Source organism: Saccopteryx leptura, chromosome 1, assembly GCF_036850995.1.
Source record: "Saccopteryx leptura isolate mSacLep1 chromosome 1, mSacLep1_pri_phased_curated, whole genome shotgun sequence".
Lineage (NCBI taxonomy): Eukaryota > Metazoa > Chordata > Mammalia > Chiroptera > Emballonuridae > Saccopteryx > Saccopteryx leptura.
This window is the reverse complement of record NC_089503.1, coordinates 98,268,411-98,286,248: the sequence shown is the minus strand read 5'-3', so window position 1 is coordinate 98,286,248 and position 17,838 is coordinate 98,268,411. Positions and strand designations below refer to the sequence as shown.

The 17,838-nt window shown below is 48.6% G+C and overlaps 1 protein-coding gene across 2 annotated transcripts; it reads left to right on the top strand.

The window, feature by feature from the left end:
- The first annotated feature begins 7,184 nt into the window (after window positions 1-7,184).
- Window positions 7,185-17,838, top strand: C2CD2L (C2CD2 like). 2 transcript variants are annotated; one of them, XM_066371920.1, is made up of 14 exons: window positions 7,185-7,954; window positions 10,657-10,752; window positions 11,323-11,442; window positions 11,611-11,721; window positions 11,822-11,938; window positions 12,696-12,807; window positions 12,953-13,061; window positions 13,775-13,839; window positions 13,930-14,057; window positions 14,148-14,322; window positions 15,003-15,104; window positions 15,246-15,379; window positions 15,467-15,752; window positions 16,750-17,838. In XM_066371920.1, exons 1-14 carry the CDS (start codon window positions 7,601-7,603, stop codon window positions 16,959-16,961), a joined length of 2,121 nt encoding a protein of 706 aa, XP_066228017.1. In that variant the 5' UTR covers window positions 7,185-7,600; the 3' UTR covers window positions 16,962-17,838. The 2 variants fall into 2 exon arrangements, with proteins under 2 accessions (XP_066228017.1, XP_066228010.1); XM_066371913.1 differs by having other exon boundaries at window positions 15,243-15,379.

Below are 17,838 nucleotides of genomic sequence, written 5' to 3'. Positions count from 1 at the left end.
AAAGCTTTTTAATCCACTCGTCCTCTGATGGACACTTGGGCTGTTTCCAGATCTTCGCTATTGTGAACAATGCTGCTATAAACATGGGGTGCATTTCTCCTTCTGAAACCGTTCTATGGTGTCCTTGGGGTATATTCCTAAAAGTGGGATGGCTGGGTCAAAAGGCAATTCGATTTTCAATTTTTTGAGGAATCTCCATACTGTTTTCCACAGAGGCTGCACCAGTCTACATTCCCACCAGCATGGGTTCCATGAAAAAGGAGGGTTCCCTTTTCTCCACATCCTCGCCAGCACTTATTCTGTGTTGTTTTGTTGATGAGAGCCATTCTAACCGGTGTGAGGTGATATCTCATTGTGGTAGCCTTAGCAATCTTGAAAATGAAGAACAAAACGGGAGGTATCACACTTCTTGATAGTATGCTATACTACAAGGCCATTGTAATATACAGCCTGGAACTGGCATAAGAACAGGCATATAGATCAATTAAACTGAACAGAGAACTCAGAAATAAACTCACACCTTTATGGTCAAGTAATATTTGGCAAAGGAGGCAAGAGTATACAATGGAGTAAAAACAGTCTCTTTAATAAATGGTGTTGGGTAAAAAATAAATGATGTTGGGAAAATTGTACAGGTACATGCAAAAAAAATGGAACTAGACTATCAACTTACACTATTCACAAAAATAAACTCAAAATGGATAAAAGACTTAAATGTAAGTCATGAAACCATAAAAATCCTGGAAGAAAACATAGGCAGTAGACTCTCAGCCATCTCTTGTAGCAACATTTTTTAATTTAAAATTTTTTAGTTATGTAGGGGGCAGACAGAGACAGACAGACAGGAAGAAAGAGAGATGATTCCAGTCTACCTGAATCATTACCAGCTAGAAGCAGTGGTCATTGGGACTTGGACATGAGCTGCAAAGTATAGAATGGTGACAACAATTCCAGTGCCATGCGGACATTTCCTGGATGTGGACTTTTCCTGGACTCCTGCTCCCTGTGACAGCTCCTAACCGACTGAACTGTGGTTGGGTTGCATTTTTCAGGGATTTGGCATGGTGATGGGGCCAACTTGGACTTGATGAACATGTTAAGGACACTACTCGTTTATGGATTCTTGCTGTATTGGCCAAGAGTTTGCTTAAAGGCTTTTAATCACTGTAAAAAAAAATAGAAGACTGGATAAAGAAGATGGGGCACATATACACCATGGTATACTATTCAGCTAGAAAAAATGATGACATCGGATCACTTACAGCAGAATGGTGGAATCTTGATAACATTATGCAGAGTGAAATAAGTGAATCAGAAAAAAACAAGAACTGCAGGATTCCATACATTGGTGGGACATAAAAGCGAGACTAAGAGACATGGACAGGAGTGTGGTGGTTATGGGGGGTGGGGGGAGGGAATGAGGGAGAGGGGGAGGGGGAGGGGTACAAAGAAAACTGGATAGAGGGTGACAGAGGATGATCTCTCTTGGGGTGATGGGTATGCAACAGAACTAAATGACAAGATAACCTGGACATGTTTTCTTTGAATATATGTACCCTGATTTATTGATGTCACCCCATTAAAATAAAAATTTATTTATGAAAAAATGGAAAAAAAAAGAAAGAGAGATGAGAAGCATCAACTTATAGTTGCAGCACCTTAGTTGTCCAGTGATTGATTTCTGACATGTGCCTTGATGGTGAGTGAGAGGGGCTACAGCTGAGTCACCCCTTGCTTAAGCCAGCAAACCCGCACTCAAGCTGGTGAGCCTGCACTCAAGACAGCAACCTCATGATTTTGAACCTGAGTCCTCAGGGTCCCAAGTTGATGCTCTATCCACTGCTCCACTGCCTGGTCAGGCAGCAATATTTTTGCTGATATAACTTCCAGGGAAAATGAAATAAAAAACAAAATAAACAAATGGAATTGTATCAAACTAAAAAGCTTTTGTGCAGCAAGACACCATTAACAAAATAAAGGAAAACCTACTCTATGGGAAAACATATTCCCTGATACATTTGATAAGGGGTTAATAATCATAATTTAGAAAGAATTTATAAAACTCAACACCAGGAAGACAAACAATCCAATTAAACAATGGGCATAGCCTGACCTGTGGTGGCGCAGTGGATAAAGCGTCGACCTGGAATGCTGAGGTCGCCGGTTCAAAACCCTGGGATTACCTGGTCAAGGCACATATGGGAGTTGATGTTTCCTGCTCCTCCCCTCCTCTCTCACTCTCTCTCTCCTCCTTCTCTCCTCTCTAAAATGAATAAATAAAGTCTTAAAAAAAATTAAAAAAAGAAAGAAATGGAGGGTCTATTTAAAAAAAAAAATGGGCATAGAGCCTGACTGGGCGGTGGCGCAGTGGATAGAGCGTCGGACTGGGATGCGGAAGACCCAGGTTCGAGACCCCAGAGGTTGCCAGCTTGAGTGAGGGCTCATCTGGTTTGAGCAAAAGCTCACCAGCTTGAGCCCAAGGTTGCTGGCTCCAGCAAGGGGTTACTCGGTCTGCTGAAGGCCCGTGGTCAAGGCACGTATGGTAGAGCAATCAATGAACAACTAAGGTGTTGCAATGCGCAACGAAAAACTAATGATTGATGCTTCTCATCTCTTCGTTCCTGTCTATCCCTCTCTCTGACTCTTTCTGTCTCTGTAAAAAAAAAAAAAAAAGGGCATAGGAACTGAATAGACACTTCTCCAAAGAGGACATACAGGCATATGAAAAAATGCTCAATGTCACTAATCATTAGAAAAATACTAATTAAAACCACAATCTCACCTCACACCTGCCAGAATGGTTTTCATTAACAAATCAACAAACAAGTGCTGGAGAGGGTGTGGAGAAAAGGAAACCCTTCTGCACTGCTGGTGGGAATGCAGACTCATACAACTACTGTGGGACACAGTATGGTATTTTCTCAAAAATTAAAAATGTAACTGCCTTATGACTCAGCTATTCCATTTCTAGGAATTCATCTTAAGAATCCCAAAACACTAATTCAAAAGATATGCACCCTCATGTTCATTGCAGCATTGTTTGCAACAACCAAGATCTGAAAAGAGCCCAAGTGTCCATCAGTGGACAAATGGATAAAGAAACTGTGGTACACTTACCCAACGGAATACTATGCAGCTGTGAAAAAGAAAATATTATCTTTTACAATGGCATGGATGGACCTGGAGATTATTTTGCTAAGTGAAATAAGCCAGGCAGAGGCCTGACCTGTGGTGGCGGAGTGGATAAAGCGTCAACCTGGAATGCTGAGATTGCCAGTTCGAAACACTGGCTTGCCTGGTCAAGGCACATATAGAAGTTAATGCTTCCTGTTCCTCTCCCCCTTCTTTCTCTCTCTCTCTCTCTCTCTCTCTCTCTCACTCCTAAAATGAATAAAGTCTCAAAAAAAGAAAAAAAAAGAAAACAAATAAGCCAGGCAGAGAAAGACAAATACTATAGGATCTCACTTCTATGTGGAATTTAAAGAACACAATAAACTGAGGAACAAAATAGAAACAGAGGCAGAGTCACAGGGAACCAATGGTCAGCTGTCAGAGGGAATGGGGAAGAGGAAACAGGATCTAAGAAGGTAAAAGGATTAGTCAAATTATATATACATAACACATAGATACAGAAAACAGGGTAGCAGTAGCCAGAGAGAAAGGGGGGGTGGAGGGAGACGGATGAGGGAACAAAGGGTGTGAAACGGGGATGGAAAGAGACTTTTCATGGGACATGGGGGACACAATGTGGTGTGTAGAGGGTGTTATATTGAGTGGGACACTTGAAATCATGTCAACATAGTTAATTTTAAATTTAAAAAAATTGAAAAAGAAAAACAAGTCCCAGATCTCCCATTCCACTGGGATGACATGAATAAATTTTCAAAACATGGAGATAATATAGAAATTATTAATGTTTACATGTATATTAGTTTTTTGTTTGTTTGCTTGTTTTAGTGAGAAAGAGAGAGAAAGAGACAAACAGGAAGGGAGAGAGATGAGAAGCATCAGCTCATAGTTGTGGCACTTTAGTTGTTCATTGATTGCTTCTCATATTTGCCTCCACGGGCGAGGCGGGGGGGCTCCAGATGAGCCAGCGACCCCTTGCTCAAGCCATCAACCTTAGGCTTCAAGCCAGAGTCCATGGGGTCATGTCTATGATCCCGTGCTCAAGTTAGCTACCCCACGCTCAAGTTGGTAATCTTGGCGTTTCAAACCTGGGTCTTCAGCATCCCCAGTCAATGCTCTATCCATTTCATCACCACCTGGTCAGGCGTATACTAGAATATTTTCTTTAAAAAAAAAATATTTTTTTTTCCAGAGACAGAGAGAGAGAGAGAGAGTCAGAGAGAGGGATAGATAGGGACAGACGGGAACGGAGAGAGATGAGAAGCATCACTCATCAGTTTTTTTGTTGTGACACCTTAGTTGTTCATTGATTGCTTTCTCATATGTGCCTTGACCGCAGGCCTTCAGCAGACCGAGTAACCCCTTGCTCAAGCCAGCGACCTTGGGCTCAAGCTGGTGAGCTTTTGCTCAAACCAGATGAGCCCGTGCTCAAGCTGGCAACCTCCAGGTCTTGAACCTGAGTCTTCCGCATCCCAGTCCAACGCTCTATCCACTGCACCACTGCCTGGTCAGGCTACTAGAATATTTTCTGTTAGACTTCTAAGAATTAAAAAGAATTTGCTAATCCCTACTCTGTGAATAGAAACTCTTAAGTACTGTGGGCCAGAAAGTGATATAAATGCAGAAAGTGATATACAGTTGTTTCCCTCAAGGAGTCTACTTCAGCACATTAATGCACCTTGGTTATGAGGGAAGAAAAATAAGTAAGACAGGGCCCCACTCTTTTTTTCTAAATTCATTTATTTTTATTTATTTTTATTTTTACAGGGACAGAGAGAGAGTCAGAGAGAGGGATAGATAGGAACAGAGAGAGATGAGAAGCATCAATCATCAGTTTTTCATTGCAACATCTTAGTTGTTCATTGATTGCTTTCTCATATGTGCCTTGACCATGGGCCTTCAACAGACTGAGTAACCCCTTGCTTGAGCCAGCGACCTTGGGTCCAAACTGGTGAGCTTTTTTTTTTTTATTAATTTTTTTGTTCAAGCCAGATGAGCCCGCTCTCAAGTTGGCAACCTCAGGGTCTCAAACCAGGGTCCTTCCGCATCCCAGTCCGATGCTCTATCCACTGCGCCACCGCCTGGTCAGGCAACAGGGCCCCACTCTTAAGCTGCTTCCTTAAGAAGCATCGGACTGGGATGAGGAGGACAGAGTTTCGAGACCCCGAGGTCGCCAGCTTGAGCGTGGGCTCATCTGGTTTGAGCAAAGCTCACCAGCCTGGACCACTCAGTGGGAAAAGCATTATATATAAACAACCAGCTAGCCTTTAAGACAGAATGAAATAAGTACTACAGTCTAAGCAACAAGTGAAAGAACAAAATAGGTAGATTCATGGAAACCTGAATTGTGAAGCAGTAACAGGAGCAAGTGCTCAGTGGAGAAGTTGAGGAAATTAAGTCAAGGTCTAAGAGAAATGAGACCCCTGGAAGGTCAGAGGGTTCCTGAAGAAGGGTTCTTGGGGGAAGAGAGGTTTCATAGTGAAACTTTGCATCTGGACAACTTTCCGTGGCACCTGCTCCTCTAAACCCTAGCTGCTCTGCCCACTGATAGCTTCCTCCTGTATCCCTAGGTTCTGGCCCTGAATTCTCTCCTCCTCCCCTCAAGATTAGAAAACCACATTCTAGGAATCTTCCATTGTTTTTGGAGTCCAGTGATGATGCATGGGTAGGGCCACAGCAAGGTTACCCCCTCATCCCGTCATTCCTTACAGTGAAATACAGGGATGCTCAAGACTCTCCCACTATCCACTGTGTCCTCTGGCTCAGACACCTTGTTGCTGACCTGTCAGGTTCTGCCTAGCTCTGCAACTCAACACTTTAAAGGACATTGTTTACTCCCAGGTACTCATTCCTCAGACTATCAACTGTATTTAGGAGAGAGATATTTAACACCTTGCCAGTTTACCTTTCTAAGGAAGCTCTGTGTGCCAAAATCCTTGCAATGTCTGTGGAAAAGGACCTCTTGGGAAATGGAAATTCCTTTGAATACTTTTGTGGGGTTTTTTGGGTGTTTTTTTTTTTTTAATATTTATTTATTTATTTATTTATTTATTTACAGAGACAGAGAGAGAGTCAGAGAGAGGGATAGATAGGGACAGACAGACAGGAACGGAGAGAGATGAGAAGCATCAATCATCAGTTTTTCATTGCGACACCTTAGTTGATCATTGATTGCTTTCTCATATGTGCCTTGACCGCAGGCCTTCAGCAGACCCAGTAACCACTGGCTCGAGCCAGCGACCTTGGGTCCAGGCTGGTGAGCTTTGCTCAAACCAGATGAGCCCGCGTTCAAGCTGGCGACCTCGGGGTCTCGAACCTCTGTCCTCTTCATCCCAGGCGGACGCTCTATCCACTGCGTCACCGCCTGGTCAGGCTCTTTGAACACTTTTGTAGAATTTTCATTCTTCTGCCTCCAGAAGCAATGACAAGCCCCTGTCCTCTAGGAATGAAATCTACTCTCATATCTAGGAAAAGATGTACCTATTATACCAGTTTTTTTGGTGCTTATGGGATACTAGATATTTGGATGATAGGTCCTCTAGCTGCTGAACCTGGAGGTGTTCAGAGAAAGGATAATGCTGTCCACAGGAGTCACCTTAACCCCACAGGGGTCCAAACTATAGAAATCTAAGAATCATAAGGGAAAGCGGAGGCAGCATCTCAGGAGAGTGAAGTTACTCTTTTTTTTTTTTAATGTTAAAATTTTTTAAAAATTATTTATTAGTTTTAGAGAGAGAGGAAGGAGGGGAAGAGAGAGAGGGATGGAGACAGAGAAATAGAGAGAAACCTGAATTTGTTCTCGTATGTGCCCGGACCGGAGATAAAGCTTGCTGCTACCAATCGAACTATCCCGCCACCGCAAGTCAAGTTACTCTAGCGGTGAGCTCTGGGAAGAGGGAGTACCTCAATCCAGGAGGGGGCGGGGTAATCAAAGATCCCGCCTATTTTCAACCCCGGAACCACCTCGGCTCCAGCCCTCCTCCAGGGCTTTTGCGCGGGGCTAGCCAAACCCCACCCCGCGCGGGTGCGGCTCCTTTAAGGGCGGGTGGGGGCGGGGCGCCGGCCGTGTTGTCAGTGTCAGTTCTGCTCCCGCAGCTTTCCCTGAGCTGGTGCTGGCCCGCGAGCCCCCTTGTTTCTGCAGAGGAGTCCCCTCTGGAGTCCAGCGGGGCCCGCGCCGTGAGTGGGAGAAGTCCGGCGCGGGCTGGCGACCAACCCGAGTCGGACTGCCGGACCGAGAAGCGACCCGACCACGAAGAGAGGGACCCCGGCGTCGCGAACCCTAGAACCTCCTCTTACTGATATCTGTGGCAACCTCCAGTCCCGGGTACCTAGCCCCGGAGAGCTCCCGAGCCCGCTCGCCTAGCCCCGGGGGAGCCCGCCCCCGCCCCACGGCCCGCCTGGGCCATGCTCCCCCGGGGCAGCGGCTGAGCCCGAACTAGAACTGGGACTGGGACTGGAGCCCGCGCGGAGCATGGATCCGGGCTGGGGGCAGCGGGACTTGGGCTGGGCCGCTCTGCTGATCCTTTTCGCCGCCTCGCTGCTCACGGTGTTCGGCTGGCTGCTGCAATATGCCCGGGGCTTGTGTCTGGTGAGGACCTCCGGGGCCCGGAGCCCGAGACCCGCCTTAGCTACTGAGTCCGCGGGCTCCCTGCGGGAGCTCGGCGTGTGGCGTTCATTGCTAAAGCTGCGGGCTACTCGGGTCGGCGCCCCGGAGGAGCCAGGCGTCCGGAGCCTCCTGGCGTCACTTTTCGCTTTCAAGTCTTTCCGGGAGAACTGGCAGCGTGCTTGGGTGCGAGCGCTCAACGAGCAGGCCTGCAAGGATGGGGTGAGTTGGACAGAAGCACATAGGATCCCCCTCACTCAGCCTTTCCTTCCAGGGGAGGGACTGCTCGCTCATACCAGGAGGTCCGGATGGGGGTGGGGACCAACTGGGGAACCCTAGCACTTCTCTTCGTTTCTGGGATCAGAAAAGGGTGCAGGTGAGGCCGAAGATTGCAGAAATTCGGCTGTATCTCAAATTCGCTATTCTTGTGGTCAAGGTACTCTGGCTCCAAATCCCTGTATAAATTGCTGTTCTCATAGCAACGCTAATCCTGGTGTCAGAGGGCACTTCCGCCTAGTCTGTGTGCTGATTGTGTTGGGGGGGGGGGGGGAATGTAGAAGGGAGACAGGTGCACCTTACCAAGGAATTTGCCTTGTTCTTCTGCCACCATATCCAGTAAACATTTTGTGTCCCAAATCCCTGGTGTGATCAAGCAGATTCCCAAGGAATTACCCCCCACCCCCTCCCCTCAGTAATTCATTGCTACAGCCTAACACATCTTTTTCTTTTCTTTCTTTCTTTTTTATTTTTTATTTTTAGAGAGGCAGGTTGAGACAGGAAAACAGGAACTTAGGGCTGTTCTTGTATGTGCCCTGATGGGGGATTGAACCAGCAACCTCTGTAACACATCTTTTTCCATGCTGATGTGTTGTGAGAAAGGTGTTTGGGTAGAGAGCAGATTGACAATCCATGTTCCTCCCAGTAGATGAGCTTGAAGCTGTCCTTTGAGTGTCAGTCACAAACTAGCCTAGTCTACTTCCTCCCATTGCACCATGGGCATTTGGCCTCCCAGGAGGTGGGGCAGGAAGTATGATCATAAGACTAAGAACTGGGGTGGGCCTGACCTGTGATGGCGCAGTGGATAAAGCGTCGACCTGGAAATGCTGAGGTCGCCGGTTCGAAACCCTGGGCTTGCCTGGTCAAGGCACATATGGGAGTTGATGCTTCCAGCTCCTCCCCACCTTCTCTCTCTGTCTCTCCTCTCTTTCTCCCTCTCTGTCTCTCTCTCCTCTCTAAAATTAAAAAAAAAAAAAATTAAAAAAAAAAAAAAAGAACTGGGGTTGGGAGGTAGAGGTCTCCTTCTCATGGAGCCCCCATCCATCCTGGCCCAGTAATCTCTCCTTGCCCTCACATCCATCAGGCCCCTTGCTTAGATGGTTCTCCACTTCCAGCCACAACTAGTGTGAGGGTTTTACTAGCTCCCCAGATACCTTGAAACAGAAGTGGCCATGCAAGATGTTTGCTCTGTCTCTTGACCAGCTGTCCAGCAGACACCCACATGACATCTTTCAGTCTACATCTTGAACTCACACCTCCACCCAGCTCTTTCTGTACCTTGTCCCTGGATCAGGATGACTCTCGAGGGCAGCTGACTCAGCTGGACATTGGCCTCCCTTGCAGGGAGTGGGGAGATTGGGGCTCCAAGCATCCATCTCCCCATCTCCCTATCTCCCTATCTCCCTGGGCTTGGCCTTCTTACAGGACAACTGCAGGAGCAGAGAAATGGGCTCCCTTGGTTTGCCAGGCAAATGAGCCCTGTGGATTTGTTTCCTCCCATCCCAAAACCCAAGGAAGAGCTGTCAGCTCAGTCTGTGCCCCCTGCTCCATTCTTGTTCCCATCCTGCTCTCTAGATGGGGCCACTGTAGGTTGCTTCCACTACTGTGGAATAATTGGAAAGCTCTTTCAAGACCTAAGCTAAGCAGCTTTCTGCTCCCTAGTACCACCCTGCTTTCTGTTTTGAGAAATTAGCCAGGCCCTTGGAATCTTGGAGCCCTTTCATCTTGCGTTCCTTCCCAGTCCCTCTAGTAAAGTTCCCCAAGGCCATACTGAGCTGTCTTCATCACCAAGAATATGGTTAGAGTCATAGTCTTGTGCATCCGCATCCTGTTTATCTGGAAGAAGCCTCAGCCTTGTTTCTCCAGCTCACCTTGAATAAGTGGATTTTCTGATCTGATTTTACCCTTAGCTAAGCCTGTCTTTCTCTGCCCAGCTATTATGTTTCGGTGCTAACCAACACCTTTATTATTATTTTTCTTTTTTCTTTTTTTAGAGAGAGAGAGGGGTAGACAGGGACAGACAGACAGGAACGGAGAGAGATCAATCATTAGGTTTTCATTGCGTGTTGCAACACCTTAGTTGTTTATTGATTGCTTTCTCATATGTGCCTTGACCATGGGCCTTCAACAGACTGAGTAACCCCTTGCTGGAGCCAGCAACCTTGGGTTAAAGCTGGTGGGCTTTTTGCTCAAACCAGATGAGCCCGCGCTCAATCTGGCGACCTCGGGGTTTCGAACCTGGGTCCTCTGCATCCCAGTCCAACGTTCTATCCACTGCGCCACCGCCTGGTCAGGCTATTATTATTTTTCTATGCATCCGTTTCTTTGGGTGTAGGGTAGAGGATGAATAGGAAGTTAAGGGGAGAAGAGAGAGGCTCCTGGTATTCCAGGAGGAATCTAGAGTCTTCTGCTCAAGGTGATCTGATCTCTGAGGTAGTCTAGCTTCCCAGTTCTCCCTAACTGCTGCAGACCCCTTGCAATGTGGTGTTCAAGAACACTTCATATTCTAGAGCCCTGGGCCAAGGAGGGGTCAGAAGCCAGCCTGCAGCTGAGGCCTCTGCAGTGTCAGGGCCCAGCCAGCAACTGAGCAGGCCAGCCCTGTGGGGGAGCTGCAGAGACCTGATCCTGTGTCCACATTACTCCCTCAGAGCTCCATCCAAGTTGCCTTTGAGGAGGTGCCTCAACTCCCACTAAGAGCCAGCATTAGTCATGTGACCTGCGTAGACCAATCAGAGCACACCATGGTAAGAGTCTGATGGGCAATGCCTTCTTTAGGGTCTCAGGGGTTAATTTCAAGAGTTCTCTTTAGTACAAGAGTTCTTTTTTAAAAAAATTTTATTATTGATTGTAGAAAGAGAGGAAAGTAGAAAGAAAGAAACATTGATTTGTTGTTCTACCCATCTGTGCACCCATTGGTTGATTCTTGCATGTGCCCTGACTGGGGATTGAACCCAGACCTTGGCATATAGAGATGACTCTAACTAACTGAGCTACCTGCCCAGGGCTAATCCAAGGGTTCTTAATGTGAAGTCAGTGAATGACTTACGCTTGCAAGGAATGGCTTTAAGAGGTCTGAGAATCCCACTAAAGTTACATGCAAAATGTAGTACATATTTTTATATCTACATTTTCTGGAGAGAGGATTCTGGCTTTTATATGATTCTTTTATGGATATGTGGCCCCAAAACAGTGAATTCTCAAGAACAACTGCAGTGGGGAAGGGTCTGCTGACCCATTACAGAGCAGGACAAGCAGGATTGGGTATCTTTCCTGCGTGCCTAACCCTCTTTGCCTCCATGCCTTGCCTATCTCAGGTACTGCATTGCCAGCTCTCTGCTGAGGAAGTGATGTTCCCAGTCTCTGTGACCCAACAGTCCCCTGCTGCCGTCTCCATGGAGACCTACCACATCACTCTGACACTGCCACCAACACAGGTGGAGGAGAGTGTGAAAAACATAGTTGGGTAGGGGGGTGGTTCAATTGCCTCAGCCTCTTCAGTTTGATTCTTTTCTGAGATGGAATTTGGGAAGGGAGGGTCCTGAGGATTGGGAATACTCAAGGAGGGGGGCAAGTCAACTCAACCCCTTTGTCCCTGTTCCCAGTTGGAAGTCAACCTGGAGGAAATTCCTGGTGAGGGGCTGCTAGTTTCCTGGGCCTTCAAAGATCGCCCAGATCTCAGCCTGACAGTACTTCCCAAACTGCAGGCCAGAGAGGTAAGGCAGCAGTTCTGGGGGAAGGAAGGAGTGGAAGAGGCACACCAGAGGAGGCAGAGCTGGGGCTCCACCTCTGTATTCTCTATTCTCCTCACTGCAGAGAGGTGAGGAGCAAGTAGAGCTCTCCACTATTGAAGAACTGATTGAGGATGCTATCGTCAGCACCCAACCAGCCATGATGGTCAACCTCAGGGCTTGCTCCGCCCCTGGAGGTCCAGTGAGTATGCACTCAAAGCAAATAGTTTGCAGGCGTACTCTCTCCAGGGTACTATGTTGGAATTCTTTTTTTTTTTTTTTCTCCCTTTTTAATCATTTTAGAGAAGGGAGAGAGAGAGAGAGAGAGAGAAGGGGGGAGGAGCAAGAAGCATTAGCTTCTATATGTGCCTTGACCAGGCAAGCACAGGGTCTCAAACTGGCGACCTCAGCGTTCCAGGTTGACGCTTTATCCACTGCGCCACCACAGGTCAGGCTATATTGGAATTCTTTCCTTTTTTTTTTTTTTAAGAAAAAAAACTCCCGAGCCTGCTTGGGCGGCCCAGGCCACGCGGGTCTCGTGGGAGGCGTGGACGCGCACGGGAAGGCGCAGCGAGCGTGGACGGAGGCCGCGTCCCCCCCCCCCCCCAAAGTCCCGGTGGGTGGGCGAGGGAGGAAGGAAGGAAGAAGGAACGACAAACCCTTGTGTCGAGGGCTGACTTTTTTTTTTTTTAAGATTTTTTTTATTTATTTATTCATTATAGAGAGGAGAGAGAGAGAGAGAGAAGGGGGGAGGAGCTGGAAGCATCAACTCCCATATGTGCCTTGACCAGGCAAGCCCAGGGCTTTGAACCGGCAACCTCAGCGTTTCCAGGTTAACACTTTATCCACTGCGCCACCGACAAGGTCAGGCGAGGGCTGACTTTCAATAGATCGCAGCGAGGGAGCTGCTCTGCTACATACGAAACCCCGATAGAATTCTTTTTACCTTCTGTTCTTAGGTACCCAGTGAGAAGCCACCCTTGGTGACTCACTCCAAGCCAGCCATCTCCAGACCTACCCGGTTATTCCTACGGCAGCTTCGAGCATCACACCTGGGAAATGAGTTGGAAGGTGAGAGCTAGAAGTGGCTAGGGGACTGCCAAGGCTATATAGTTACAGGTGCTTCCTACCCCTCTGCCAAGGGTTTCAGTGCCTTTCTATTCCAGTGGCTTCCCATCTTTTGTCTGAGCATCTTCTAATTTCTGTTTCTTCTCAGGCACTGGAGAGTTGTGCTGTGTAGCTGAGCTCGATAACCCCATGCAACAGAAGTGGACCAAGCCCATGAGGGCTGGTCCCGAGGTGGAATGGACTGAGGACCTGGCACTGTAAGAAGGACTCCCCTGCCCCCACCCCTGCTCCTACAGGCAGACTGAGAATTACCTCCTTCCCGCATAGTCCTGGCATGAACCAGCTCTGTTTTCACTAAGCCTTGGTGTGCGCCCCTTTTGTATACCAAGTCCTAACCTAAGTCCTGGGGATACAAACGTGACCAAAATACACTCCCACCCCTGATTTGATATCAGTTTTGAGGCAGGGACAGATATATATATATATAATGAAGGTAATATAAGTGTTCTAGTCAACGTTTACAAAAAATGCATGGGAGTGCTAATGTGGAGGTGATTAATTCCTGTAGGGGCATAAGGATCAGAGTAGGCTTCATGGAGGAGGTAATATTTAAACCACACCTTAGAGTAAGAGTAAGATTTCAACAGACTGTGAGGGACAAGTGTTGGCAAAGGGAAGAGCTTGAGCAAAGGAAAGATGGTGGTTTGACATAGAGAGAGAGACTGGGAAGGTAGAGGGGGGCAAGACCAGGGAGGCTTTGAATGCCCAGCTGTGGAGTATGGTCTCCACTTAAGCCCTGTTCCATTCTCTTGGGAAGAGAAAGTATTGGGGGGGGGGGCAGGAATTAATCTGATTGGAGCACTTGTACCATTTTATTTATGCACATATCTCTCTGCCTGACTTGTGCTCAGCTCGAGGGTGGATTCCCTTTGCTAAGCTCCTTCCCTGCCCCTCCTTCTCTTGGCCACAGGGATCTGGGCCCCCACAGCCGGGAGCTGGCCCTCAAAGTGCTGAGAAGCAGCAACTGTGGAGCCAGTGAGTACAAGGCAGGAAGGAGCACCTCTGGGTGGACACTGACTGGGGCTTGGTCATGGGCCCCACTCACAGTGCTACCCCTTTCTCCAGCTGAACTTCTAGGCCAGGCCACACTGCCTGTGGGCTCTCCTTCCAGACCATTGTCCCAAAGACAGGTGTGCCCGCTCACCCCTGGGCCAGGGAAAGCCCTGGGGCCGGCAGCCACCGTAGCAGTGGAGGTGAGATGCTGACCCCTGAGGGAAGATGGGAGGAGACAGGGAAAGGCATTCTTTGAGGCCTGGCCTCTTTGCTCCTCCACCCCTTGACAGCTCCAATATGAAGAGAGCACCCCCCAGAACCTGGGAACTCCCAACCCCTCTACTCCACGCCCCAGCATCACACCTACCAAGAAGATCGAGCTGGACCGGACCATCATGCCCGATGGCACCATTGTTACCACTGTCACCACTGTCCAGTCCCGGCCTCGTGTAGATGGCAAATTAGGTAAAAAGGAGCATCCTGATATCTCAGCTCTAGCCAGGGGCTCTGAACTGCAGACCCATGACAGGACAAGGAAAGGGTAAAAGAAAGCCCTAATTCCACTACCACTGGTTTTCGACCACAACTTCCTCATTATCTTTGTTTCTCTCAGACTTTCCCTTAGATTCTTCCATTTCCCCCACTGTTCCCATCCCACTTCAGTCCTGGACCCTCCAACCCCTCACATGGGACTCTTGTACTTCCACCTCCCCAGGTTCCCTCTGTCTTTTCACAGCTCTGTTCCCATCTCTTTCCCCAGCCCCAACTGCCTTATCATCCCTCCCTCTGCCCACAAACTTCCAGTACCCTGTAGAGTCCTTCAACACACCCAGTGTCTTCCGTGCTATTTCTTCTACTTCCAGGAGCCCTCCATTGACATTCCTCCTATCTCTAGGGGTCCCATGGAACCCCTTCCCTCTGGTGGATGTGTGTGCCAACTCTGGCATCCCCCACACCCTCAGTGAGCCCCATGGCACTTTTCCACACTCCCATTGATTCCCATGGCATTGTCTTAATCACTCCTGTGATTAATCATCTCTTAGTCACCCCTGTCCTCTGAGTCACCAAGTCTACATCTCAACAAAGATGGGGTGGGAGCCACTCTAAAGCACCTCCCAGCTCACTGACCCTCCCCCACCCACCAGACTCCCCCTCCCGCTCCCCGTCCAAGGTGGAGGTGACTGAGAAGACAACAACTGTGCTGAGTGAGAGCAGTGGCCCCAGCAGTGCCTCCCACAGCAGCAGCCGTGAGTTGGGAACTTGGAAGGGTGATGTTGGCTGGTACTAGGGCCCCAGAGTCAAAAACTACTTTGGATGGGGCACAGGAGTTTAAGTCCAAGAAGGAGCCAGGGAGGAGTCAAGTCATCTACCCTCTGTATCTCCAGCAGGGGAGAGCCACCTTTCCAATGGCTTGGACCCTGTAGCAGAGACAGCGATTCGCCAGCTGACTGAACCCAGTGGGCGAGCAGCCAAGAAGACACCCACTAAGCGTAGCACTCTCATCATCTCTGGTGTTTCCAAGGTAACAGGGCTCTGGGGAGAGGAGCTGGCATAGGAAGGAAGACCTAGTGGGTCACTCCGGTCCATTAACACTTGTCCCTCTTGTCAGGTGCCCATTGCTCAGGACGAGTTGGCACTGTCCCTAGGCTATGCGGCATCTCTGGAGGCCTCAGTACAGGATTATGCAGGGAACAGTGGAGGTCCCTCTTCACCTCCCTCAGACCCGCCAGCTGTGTTTCCAGGACCCCTAGATGTTCTCTCCAGCCCCACAAGTGTCCAGGAAGCAGATGAGACAACACGTTCGGACATTTCTGAGAGGCCATCTGTGGATGATGTCGAGTCAGAAACAGGATCTACTGGTGCCCTAGAAACCCGCAGCCTCAAGGACCACAAAGGTGGGGATGTATTGGCAGCCCCCCCTTCTTTTATACCGACTATCATGACCTGGGTCCTACTGGACCCTTAGGGACACGAAAGTCTCAAGCCAGTTTGCCCTATCCTTCTTTTCCTTAAGGATTGTCATAGATCCCATCCTGTTTCAGCCAAGCTATAGTAGGAGGGCGAACTTGATGCTTTCGGTCCTGGGGCATCATTTACCACCATTTTTCTTTTCTCCTGTGTTTAAGTATATATCTTCCTTCCCTTGTTCCTTTTTTTTCTCTCTTCCCTTTTATTTTGTACTATTTCCCTGGTGAATATGAGAAATCCTACCCCAGGCTAGCTCTAGGAGGGCCCCTCTTGTAGTGACACAGTTTGTGGATCGCTGTGGTACTTCTTCAAACTTGTGAAGATGAAGGGCTTGCTCCCAGACATCTTCATCCCTCTGTCCATGAGTCTGTCAACCACAAATGCATTTAACTATTAATGATGTAAGCCTGCATCACTTCTTGGGATAATGAGATTCCTAAGTCTAAAGCCTGTTGTCTGAGCACCTTCCTCATTATATTGGCTTGAATTTGCCTCTCTGAAGTTTTCAAGATACATCCCTTCCTGCTCACATCTTGGAAGAAGTCAGTTTTAATCAACCTTGTTTCTTCATGTCTGCCTCTGAGGACATTTGTTTTAGAAACAGCCTCTGCTCAGCCTTTGAGTTCCCATAGTAAAGAGGCCCAGTTTTCAGTCTGTCATCACAGCGCAGCTGGCCCCATGACATCCCTCATCAGGGCCAGTAGTCAGGAGTGCACACAGAATCCCATGAGTTTTTCCTCGGGAAGGATAAAGGATGTGTTTTGTCTCTACTTTCTTTCCCAAGGAAGACTGGCTTCTAGGCCAAAGGCCTGGTTCTGTTCTGCATTTTTTACCCCTCCACGCTTGGTCTTTTCTCTGCTCCCCCCCTCACCACACCCCCTTAGTGTCCCTCTGTCTGCCTCAGCCTGCCCTCTTCCCCCACAGTGAGTTTCCTGCGCAGTGGCACCAAGCTTATCTTCCGCCGGAGACCACGACAGAAGGAACCTGGTCTGAGCCAATCCCACGATGACCTCTCCAACACGACAACCACACCCAGTGTCCGAAAGAAGGCTGGCAGCTTTTCTCGCCGCCTTATTAAGCGCTTTTCCTTCAAATCCAAACCCAAGGCTAACGGCAACCCCAGCCCTCAGCTCTGAGGGCCCACCTCACCTTCTGAGCTAGGATCGAGTAGGAGTCCTTTCAGGCCATTCCCCACATCCCCTTCCATTCCCCTTCCTGGATTTCCAACAGCCTGAGCCAGGGAAGCCCTCTGGGTTCCAGGAAGCACTGTCTATCCCAGGCTGTGGGGCCATTTGGAAGGGTCCTTGCAGTGGGCAGCATGTGAGAGATGAGTACCCATTGCCGAGGACCTGGAGGGAGTGGGTGGCTGGGAGTAAGCAGAGGGCTCTGTCCTGGTATGTGGGCATTCCTCAGAACTGTTAGCCTGCTGTTGACAGTGGCCCCACAGGGGAGTCCCAGGATGCTCAGCTCCTCAGCTGATTCTCCCTCCCTTATTTATTCTCTTTTCTATTTATATGTGAGGTCTAGGACCTTCAGTGAACAGATGAGAGAGGGCATCGCTCCCAGGTGACCCTTCTTTCCTGTCTCAGGAAGGTAGGCGATTCCCTTTGGGATGGGGCTCTCACACCTCCCTTAGGTCTCTACTCTGACCAGCACCAATGTCGTCCTCTGAGGACATTGGCAGCTCATAAAAAGTTGGGTCAGTGCCTGGGATGAGGGGCAGCTACTCCCCACCTCCCTGCCTCCACTTCTGGTCCTCATCCCTCCTTTCCCCTTATTATCGTTTTTTGTACTTGATGCCTCCTCCATGAGCAGTGGCTCTGTTGGAAGGAGGGACCTAGTGGCCTGGTGGGAAGTCTTCCCTGGACAGATGGCCTTAGGGGCTTCATTTAAAGACTGTGTGATGATGGAGCACAAGCAGGGCTGCACTTCCGTATGTTGGGAGAAGATGACATCTATTGCTGTGTGATGGCTTGGAATTTAATTTATTAAAGTCAAACTGGAATTTATAAA